The sequence below is a fragment of the Chenopodium album genome, chromosome 8 (genome assembly GCF_948465745.1).
Source record: "Chenopodium album chromosome 8, dcCheAlbu1.1, whole genome shotgun sequence".
NCBI classification, from domain to species: domain Eukaryota; kingdom Viridiplantae; phylum Streptophyta; class Magnoliopsida; order Caryophyllales; family Amaranthaceae; genus Chenopodium; species Chenopodium album.
This window is the reverse complement of record NC_137841.1, coordinates 59,742,193-59,752,383: the sequence shown is the minus strand read 5'-3', so window position 1 is coordinate 59,752,383 and position 10,191 is coordinate 59,742,193. Positions and strand designations below refer to the sequence as shown.

At 34.8% G+C, this 10,191-nt stretch overlaps 2 protein-coding genes across 2 annotated transcripts; one reads left to right on the top strand and one right to left on the bottom strand.

The window, feature by feature from the left end:
• The first annotated feature begins 2,614 nt into the window (after positions 1 to 2,614).
• Positions 2,615 to 3,139, top strand: LOC145643103 (uncharacterized). The gene has a single exon (XM_081694265.1). The coding sequence runs from the start codon at positions 2,615 to 2,617 to the stop codon at positions 3,137 to 3,139; it is 525 nt and encodes a 174-aa protein (XP_081550391.1).
• Positions 3,140 to 4,713: 1,574 nt separating this feature from the next.
• LOC145556183 (elongator complex protein 6-like) lies at positions 4,714 to 9,381 on the bottom strand. The gene is made up of 5 exons (XM_081617826.1): positions 9,049 to 9,381; positions 8,252 to 8,324; positions 6,569 to 6,780; positions 5,501 to 5,647; positions 4,714 to 5,213 (listed from the first exon to the last, which is right to left on the bottom strand). The coding sequence occupies exons 1-5, from the start codon at positions 9,283 to 9,285 to the stop codon at positions 5,091 to 5,093; spliced, it is 792 nt and encodes a 263-aa protein (XP_081473952.1). The 5' UTR covers positions 9,286 to 9,381; the 3' UTR covers positions 4,714 to 5,090.
• Between the last annotated feature and the right edge of the window lie 810 nt (positions 9,382 to 10,191).

The window sequence follows — 10,191 nt, the reverse complement described above, 5'->3', positions numbered from 1 at the left end:
AAAACGCTGGGTGTTTAAATCAAAGCTCTTTTTGGTGGTATTTAGTGTCGGGGCAGGTTGTGTGGGTGGTTTTGGGGGTGGTGGGTCAGGTGTGGTGCTAAAGGGCCGATCGACCGTTTTTTGGTGGTTAGGGGGTGACCGGCTGTTTTCCGGCGAGATAAGGGGAGGGGCTAGGGTTTGACGGTGGTGGGAAGATGGCTGGGAAAATTTTGGGGTTTTTTTTTGTTTTAGTTTTTTTATTTAATTTTTTGTTTTTCAATTAAAGTTTATGAATTAAAATAAATAAACCAATCATATCATGACATGTGTCATGATTAAAACTTAATGACTAACAGAGTTAACAGTCGTTAGTCATTAATGGCACTCAATGAATTATTTAAAAACTGAGTGTCATTTGGTGAATTCTAAAAAGTCCGATGGTATTTGGTCATGAATTTTTAAAGTTCTCAATGGCATTTGGTGAAAAAGTCGTATGTTTTAATTATGCAATAAAACCACTCTGTCGATTTCACTTATGAGATTAAGGCTTTGATTGATTAATTGATTAATTAATGTCACAAGACCACTAGTAAATTTTACGGATTTTACCAAAGATAAAATTGTAACTCAATTACAAAAGACATGCATGTCACATGGCAATTAACTTTTCACTATAATCACTTGGGAAAAAAAAAAATTAATTTAGCATATAAACTAATCCTAGACTTTCACCATCAACTTTATATTTTTGGTTGAATTTCTCCTATAACATAATGAATAGCTAATTCAATTAGTGGGTTACTAGAATGAACTGCTATTGAAGTTCATGTCATAGAGTTTTAGGGTTTGTTCGCTTCAACTTAATTTCAGTTTAGTTCAGTTCTGCTCCAATCAATTTAGTTTAGTTTATTTCCTAATTTCCTTCTCTCATAAAACAATTAGTTCAGTTCAAATCCAATCAGTTAAGTTCAGTTCAACTCATTTCAGTAAATCAGAACAAGCCCTTAATGCCTTAAAAAAAAAAATTAATTTACATGTTTTATGAAGTATTTGTTAAAACAAGGTACTTAAGAAATCAAATAATATTTCGGAAAATTTGCAAATTGAAGCCATTTAAAGTTCGTATTTTGCAAATTGCAGCCATTTAAATTTTTTTTTGCAAATTGCAGCCCAAAAGTTCGTATAAATTGTAAATTAACTCCTATAACATTGATTAAGTAACCCTGTAATACCAATAAGTAACCTCTATAACACTGACCGAGTAACTCTATAAGGACTATAACAATGATGAAGTAACCCCTTTAACATTGATCAAGTAACCCCCATTACACTAGCAAAGTAACCCTTATATGCCACATATAAGACTTTGTGTTTAGCCATATATCTACAAATTTATATCTTTCAATTATAATGACGCCAAAAAATTGTCTTATGTGTATTAAAAATGCAAGAAATTTTATAACCTCATAGTTTCCTTTTTTTTTTTTTTTTTTTTTTTTTTTTTGAGGGGATGCCTACAAGACTAAACTCTTGGAAACTTGTAATATGAAGTTTAATATTCGTATTATACTTCGTATGTTGCTTTGCACATATATATACGAGGTTTGGTCTACCAAACTTCTCTTTACATAAATTACCTCCTTTTAAATGTTGTTGCTTTTGGGATAAGATAAATGATTATCCTTGATTTACAAGAACAAAATATACCAATAACTAAACTCCATAAGTTAATGGTAAATATCACATCAAACAAACTTGATAGGTAGAGTACAAGGATTTCTCTTCTATTGTGAAAATGAAAGAGTAGTTTAAAAGAGAGATTATAATTAGTTTACCGTAAACGCACCAAAACCAAATTTTTAAACGAGAGATTATAATTAGTTTTTAAAGTGAATTTGAAAGAGTAGTTTAAAAGTGAGACAAACATTGCCTAGCTTCTCAGCAAACTTCAACCATGCATATTTTCTATTACATAACTAACTAACTAACAATGGTGTTTACTCATTTGTTATGCTACCATACCATTATTGTAGTATGCTTCTTAAAATATTCCCTCTTTCGCCCCGTTTATAATCTCTCTAGCCCATTAATGACGAAGTTCAAAACTTTGAAGTGTTTTTATTCCAAATTTACCTTCCTATATAGTCAAAATTTATAAATATCAAAACGACCTTTACACATAATCTTTCGGACCTGAAAGCTTGATCCATCCCTCGGAGTGTTTTATCATTGCTCCACATCAATCCACCAAGACGGTACCTACAACATGGGAGGTAGAGATGGTCATGTTTTGCTAGGATTAGTGTTTCTAATAATAGGTCTTTGGCATCTCTACAATCATCTAAAAAACCATGCAATTCTAAAATGCGTTAAATCCTATACTTGGTTTCCTTCCTCATTCTCAAGGTATTTGGAACTTTACTTGATCTTGAGTGGATGTTCTATATTCATCTTCATGGAGCTCCATAGCTCGCCATTCGATCATAATGGAGCAATCCTAGCCACTCATCTCCACCATTTTGAGCATTCTTTCATTGCCTTGGCATTCTCCTTCCATGCTCTCTTTGCTATCATCCTTGACAAAATTAGGCCTAGCACCAAGGCTCATGTCAATATGAGCCATTTCCTCGCGACCATGGCCTTTGGCCAAGAGCTTCTCCTCTTTCACTTCCACACAACGGATCATGTAGGCCTAGAGGGCCAATACCATTTGCTCCAACAACTAGTGGTTATGGTGTGCCTATTTTCCACTATTCTAAGCATATGGTTGCCTAAGAGCTTCATGTTGTGCTACATTAGGTCACTTGGTATAATATTTCAAGGACTTTGGCTCATTGTCATGGGATTCATGCTATGGACTCCGGATTTCGCTCCCAAAGGTTGCTCAATGAAGTTGGGTCATTATGGTCGGCATGTGATTAAGTGTGATGAACACGAATCATTGCATCGCGGTAAGGCGTTGGTTAACATCTTGTTCAGTTGTTTTTTCATTGGTATGATGGTTTTTGGTGTGGGTTCTTATTTGGTTATGAACAAAATTTATGGTTCATATAAAATCATGGAGGATAATGATGATGAGGAATTGACATGTGAAATGGAAGATAGGCAAAAATTTCTTTACAAAAACAGGGTTTTACCAATTGATTTGGAAGAATTGTAGATATATTACCTGTGTTTGTAAATTAAAATGATATGGTTACAATTGTATTTATTCATTTATGTAAATATCACTGTAATTTCATGCTTACTACTAAAAATTCTTTGTTGTATTTATACCTTGTTTTCTCTTGGACCTTATCCTTAGCTGATCCAAACATTCTAAGAGTATTAGCATAATCCAATCTATAATTGGGTCATTAAGATTAAGTTATGTTTGAGTTAAATGCAAATCTACATTTGGTTCGGTATCAGAATTTCTTTATGGTTCAATTAGAACATGTAAATACATTGATTGAAAGGATGTTTATGGAAAAAATCAATGTTATAATGTGGTGAAAAGAGGTCCGGTGGTGGTGGTGGTGAAGGGGCAGGTATTACGTAAGGAGAAGGGGTTCGAGGAGGCAGCTAAATCTTAGTCCATCCCCGTTCATGACTTGAGTTAATGAGGTCTTTTCTCTCTCATGTCTATCTTTGGCAGTTCACCTGAAGGCTGAAGGAAAAACATACATGGGGATCTTAATGTATAGTATTTTCCAAATACAAAGTGAAGCTTTGGCAGTTCACTTTGTATTTGGAAAATACAAAGTGAAGCTCTTATTGAGGAACATTACTACATTAGTGATAGAATTTATGCATTAACATAAAAAATTACTTCATCCGTTACACATTATGTGCAACAATTTCCATAAATGGATGTTACACATTATGTGCAACAAAGTAAATATTTCCATTTGTGGTAAAATTTTTTGTGTAAAATGACCAAACTACCCTTACTTAATTTCAGTAACACACCTTAATGAATAAGATTATATGTTATTAAGATATTAACCTACATTAATTCATTCATAATTTACCCTTAATCCCAATCTCTCTCCTCCCTCACAATCACATCCACCACCATCATCAGATTCATCACCAAGTTTTCTCTCACCTCCCTCTTAGCCATTGCCGCCGCCACCACCTCCACTATTATTCTCACTCTTCTCTCACAGCCACAACCCAGCCCGAAATTCCCCACCCCCTAACCCCGAATCCACCTAAGCACCACCTTACTCCGCCCGAAATTCCCTAAATTCTCCAGCCACCACGAACCTTGTTATTGCTTCCCTTTCTTTTTTTTCTTTTTTTTTTCTCTCACAACCACCGCCGATTGGCTGTGAAATTGGGTTACGGTTGCGGTGTTGTTGCGATTTGGCTGGGGTGAGTTTTGGGTGATTGGGTACGGTGGTTACAGTTGCGGTGTTGGTGTGATTTGGATGTTGGGGTTTCGGGTCATGGTGGTGACGAGGGAGTGGTTACATGATAGGGTGGTAGTGGTGGTTTCAAGGAGTGGGTGGTGGTGGATAGATGTTGCTGCTGGTGGGTGGTGGGCGTGGTGGATGTTGCTGCTAGTGGGTGGTGTCAGAGAGAGGCATGGCAGGTGATGGTGGTGGTTGATTAATTTTCCCTCTTTCTCTCTCCTACCCTTAATCACAAATCCTTCACTTTCTTAATCATCCTATTAAGAAATTTTGTCTTGGGAAATGTGCAACAAGGTTTGTTGCACATAATGTGTAACGGAGGAATTAACTTGCAACTTTAAAAACGAATGATGTATTAAATAGAATATTTGATGTTACTCATACAGTCCAAAAAATGTATATTCTCTTTTGGTTGTCTGAACACAAAACACTTGTAACTGAACTAGATCTGTAATCAAAACTGTGGACATTATTTGTTGCTCTAATTGCTTTATAACTTAAAATCTCTTGTTTAGTGAAAATAAGTTGATTAATTAAGACCCCGCAAGGGAAATTTCATGCATTCTGTTACAAGGATTAAATGAGAAGTAAACAATTCATAAATCCCATTAACCAAATTTATACTCCAAGGCTCCAAATCCTCAGCATTCTATTGTTCTCACACCAATGAGATGAATACTTAATTGTACGGCGGCACCAAGGTCTCTATCCTCACGCCCTAGTCCCTGGATAAAAGCAGTCGATACCATTCTCCTTGAGCTTAAAGTGGAAATTTTGTACCTTGTTTGCTGAACTCCTTGACTCGTCAAGCATTCCTTTGTTCAGTATAGTCAACTGCAAGTTGCAGAACAAAATTTAGAGAGGAGATTCAAATTTCTGCGTGGCCATTATGCCAATCGCTTCATTTGCCTAGCAACTTTTTATAACAGCTTCATATAAGAGATTTGGCAAAGAAATCTTGCACCACCCCACCCAAAAACTCATGCATGAGAATCTAACAAAGTAACAAGCAGCTTATAATCTCATAAGTTTGCCAAAGATTGCTAAGTATAAGATGATACAGATTACAGAACATTGAGATTTAGCATAACTAACAGACATACTGAAATTTGCCCAAATACCTGTCCATGGACATCGGTTGCCAGACCAGTCGCCAATGGTTCAACTTTAATCAATATGTTAGCTAGGTACTCCATCTGTACAATGGGTGTTGAACTTTCCTCTCCAAGATACATATCCTCATGGTTAAGGATCACAAGGGAACATCCCTGGAGAAAGGCGAATGAGAAGATCAAAACATACTTTATTGAGAACCTGGATTGCATCGAATTGTGCAAGACATCAAACTCATAATTGAATTGTCATAGTGAAATTATCTTAAATTTTCAAAAAAATCTTTACTTCAATATGAGTCAACAGGTGCAGGACATGCTTATTGCAGGTGCACAATGGATCTCTTTACTTCAATATGAGTCAACAGGTGCAGGACATGCCTGTTGCAGGTGCACAATGGATAATCTTTTATTCAAAGAGGGCATGAGCTTAACAACTTTCTCTACATCATAATCCAAGACCTATATTATATTTTTCATCTTACTTTTCGAGTTTTATTATAAATTAATTAGTACTTCCTCCATTCCAAAATCATTAAAACATGAATTGGTTTACACTTCCCAACACAACCTTATTGATTAATATCTTTAATGGTCCACAAGTAAAAGTTATTTTTTTATTTAAAAAATGATATTTATGGAACAGAGGAATTACAAAATTTCCAAATTTATGTTCTTCCATTTATCAACATTGTACTTGTATAATTTCAGTCAATCGACTCTCTTTATTCTCATTTGTGTTCTCCTCAACCTAGGTAATGCAACCTCAAATGTCCAAAATAAAAACACCAAGATTAGTATGAAGCCCAAAAGTATAATACCATATAGTACTTGACCATCTCTTAGATTTTTCCAGGTCACGGGCCTGCAGCACTTATGAGTTATGACTAGCAGGTACAAAGGTTAACACTGTACCAGAATGGGAACTGAACTAATCTAGTTGGAAGTTGGAACTAATTCAGAAAGCCAATATGCTACCTTCCAGCATGCACTAAAATAAGCATTCTCTTTCTCTTTAAGTTGTGAGGGGGAGCAAAAACAACAATGCATGGACCAAGAAAAAACGTATCAACTTACAAATTCTGAAGTCAAAGTGTAACAATATCGCAGAAAGTCCAAGCTGTGATTGAAAGAGCCCTTGGCAGCGACCTCGATTAGGGAGAAATCATCAAGCATAATAGTGATACTTTTACTGTTTCCATTACTGGAAATAATGTCTTCTACAACTTTTTGGATTTTCCCGTAAAACTCAATCAGCCCACCAGACTGTATGTTTCCCATGCTCTGGTCTGGTTACAAACATAAATCAGAAAAGAGAGAAAAAGAATGAGAAGAAAAGAGCATTTTCAAGAACTTCTAAGAGTATAAATTTATAGATGGTCCTAATATGTCTCAACCTGATAAAGGCCTATACATCCAGAAATAGATACTTCAGTGTAAAAGTTGAGTACAAGCCAAAGTCTATAATCAATCTACTCTGGCCATTTAGGATCAATCATCAAAATATCTACATGAGTTTTTAACAACATGAGTTTAGTCAAGTCCTAAGCCTCCTGTTCCTATTTAAGTCTTGTCCACATACCAAGCCCCATGCCATAACTCAAGACTAGTGCAAATTAAATATTTCCAATACATTAGTTCATAAAAATCTCAAGGAGGGGAACCAATCAATAATTGCAGCAGATTTAGATACTTCAAAAGCTAGTATAACTACCATGCCATAAAACAAAAACTGAAAATTTGTCAATGGACAATCAAATTACCCATCTTAACTCAACAGTCTTGAGAATTTCTGCAAGGAGTCAGCCCAATCAGCCCAGGCCTGTGATCACTTACGCTCGTAGAAAGGCCAAGAATAATCCAGTTGCAACTTGAATGACGAGGTGGAATGCAGTTATGAAATTTGTTAGAGATTTCGGGGTAATTAAGTAAATTGTGATTAGTTTGTTATTCTCTCTTAGCTGGAAGGAAGTTTGTTAGAATCTTGTAATAAATAGAGAAGTTGTAAGTGGGATGAATTATGCAAAAATAGTGAGAAGTAAAGACTGGGAGAGAATCCTTCCTCTTGAAAGGAGCTGTATTGTTGGTTACTCTGATCATCAATACAAACTATCATTGGGGCTAATTTTTCTGATTTTCTGTTTAGATTAATCTGATTCCTAGCAATCTCTTGAATTAGCAGGTTCGCAAAGCAATCAAAAGGACAATCTCCCTCTCTAAAATCTTAGTATTCCAACTTTCTTCCATGAACTGTTTTCTCCTCATCACTTTCTCCTATATCACTAACACGCCTTTAAAAAAATGTATACAAAGGGATTATCTTCTGGAAGGAGGAAAAGTATCATTACTAACTGAAAAGGTTATACTATTCACTCATTTCCAGTGAGTGACAATAGATGTTACATTTCCAAATAATAATGCCAATCTATTCTCTCCTATATTACACTTTTTGGAACCTTAACATATCCATCGATATAAATACCAGATTTTCAGTGCATGAAACTAGTTCTCCTTATCTAATTTCCTAAGTGACTCTAATACATTATTATTTATAAACATAAATATAAAGGATCAAGGGCCTAAAAAACATAAAGAAAAAACAGATATCTTCTGACACCATGCAAGGTACAAATGGAATTAACAAGGCGTAGGATAGATTGCAAACTTAGTTAAAATGATCGATAAAAAAAAAAAAATAATAATAAATAAATAAATAATAATAAAAAAAAAAAAAAACAAGCGTAGATGTGAAAATCTCACCGGTGCATCCTAGCATAAGCATGTCAAAGAAGAAAAACCTTCCACTCTCGCGGTGAGCAGCCAAATTACAACCCTGTTACAGCTCCAAATATCAATATCCAACATTCACAAACAGTATCAGTCATTAAATAAAGCGAGAAGAAGAATACATTAGCCATTCGGAAAGGGGAAGGAATAGCTATGTTATCATTTCATCCAATCAAGCATGAAACGAAAAGCAAAGCAAGAAGAAACAATGACTACCCCTATGGAAATACAAGTCATCATATATAATTTCATCTGATGTAAGTCTCGACTGCTTATCCATTGAAATACAAAAATTTCTCCTTCATTCATTATAGATGCACATAAAATCATTATAAACACTTTCTTCACTAGTTTAGTCCCGACGGCGCCATGAAAATTAAGCATCAGCCTAATGTAGCTTGAAATTGTTTATTCTATGATACAAGTAGCTTAGCAAATTCAAATTAGTGATCAATCAGACCATAACTTTGCATTTAATTCCAAACTTATATAAACCATCTCAATTCATTTTAATACAAACACCAAAACCCACAATTTATAGCAGGAAAATTGAAATAATTTCCAGAATATAACAAACTAAGAACTTATCAGTAAAACCCTAATTATCAATGTTCAAATTCAAGCTATACCACAATGTAAACCAGAAATTTAAATTCTACAATCATCAAAGTGCTAAAAATTAAACAAAACAATTAAACAATGAAAATCCAGAATGCAATTAACAAGAAGCAAGGAATAAATTGACAATAGCAAGAACAAAAGGGGCATACGTGTTTTCGGAGAATGCGATCATAGTGAGAGAAAGGATGAGAAAGAGAGACGAAGATGACAGAAGCAGAAGAAGAGAGAGAACGCTTGAGGATGTGATTGATGACGAAAGCGCCGCTAGTTTCGACGCAATCTTCAATCAACACACAACTGCCACTGGGAAGTGAGGAAGAAGATGAAGATGAGTTGTTATGGAAGATTCCAAGAGCTTCATCCAGTAGATTTGAACTTCTCTCCATTGTTGCAATTTTTAAGCTCTTTTTGGGATGTCAAATGACATGGTTCATGGTTGTACAAATTTTACGGGCCTCGTTTGGCAATTTGGCAATTGGTGTTCGCACTTGGGCATTGGCGGTCGGTTAGTTCACTTGACTGGTTTGATAGTTGAAATGTTTGACTATTTATAATAAGTTTTTAAATTGGTTGTTTAAGCTAGTTATTTATAAAAGTATTTGGTAAATTTAAGTTGATGGTTGTTCATTTGATAATTTGTGGGCCAATAAGTAAAAATAAAATGAAAAAAATAAATAAAAACAAAAACCCTGCTCATAACACTTTTTTCATTTTGACTTAAAATCCTTTTTTTCGCTAAACGAAAGTCAATTACCAATAAGTCATTTACCAAACAAGATCATGGTATCGTTTGATTTTTTGGCAGTAAAGTAAACGACATTGCCACAGGTTCAATGTGTCCGTTTATCATATATAATCTTATTCGTTTAAATAAGAGATCTAATGGCTCTAATCAAATGTTTTATTAATGGCAAAACCGTAAATATTATTTTTTAAAAATTCTCATATCTGTCTTTCAACTTCTTCTTCGTTACTTTTCTTCCCTATTCATCAACTTTCCTCCATGCTCGTCCATTTCACCATTTTTTTTTTCTCTCATAGCACTGTTTTACCCATTTCAACAAAGTCTCTCTCGTCCCTATTCCTCTCACTCTCTCTCCTGCCCTCTATATTCATCTCTTTTCCCATTCCCCATTCTCTTCTCCTGTGTTACTCTTCCTCTCTTCAAATATAATTTGCAATATTCTCGTAAAAAATGTGCGTAATTCTTGTACAAAAATGTGCAGATTTTATAAATAATATGTGCATATTTACTAACAGAAATTGCAAATCTTATGTACTAAAGATGCATT

Excerpts from the sequence above, each read along its gene's own strand:
- LOC145643103 (XM_081694265.1), top strand. The coding sequence starts at position 2,615 with ATGGCCTTTGGCCAAGAGCTTCTCCTCTTTCACTTCCACACAACGGAT.
- LOC145556183 (XM_081617826.1), bottom strand. The coding sequence starts at position 9,285 with ATGGAGAGAAGTTCAAATCTACTGGATGAAGCTCTTGGAATCTTCCAT. Across the intron at positions 8,325-9,048 it reads ATCGCATTCTCCGAAAACAC|GGTTGTAATTTGGCTGCTCA; the intron begins GTATGCCCCTTT and ends GAGCTGTAACAG. Across the intron at positions 5,214-5,500 it reads CAACCGATGTCCATGGACAG|TTGACTATACTGAACAAAGG; the intron begins GTATTTGGGCAA and ends TGCAACTTGCAG.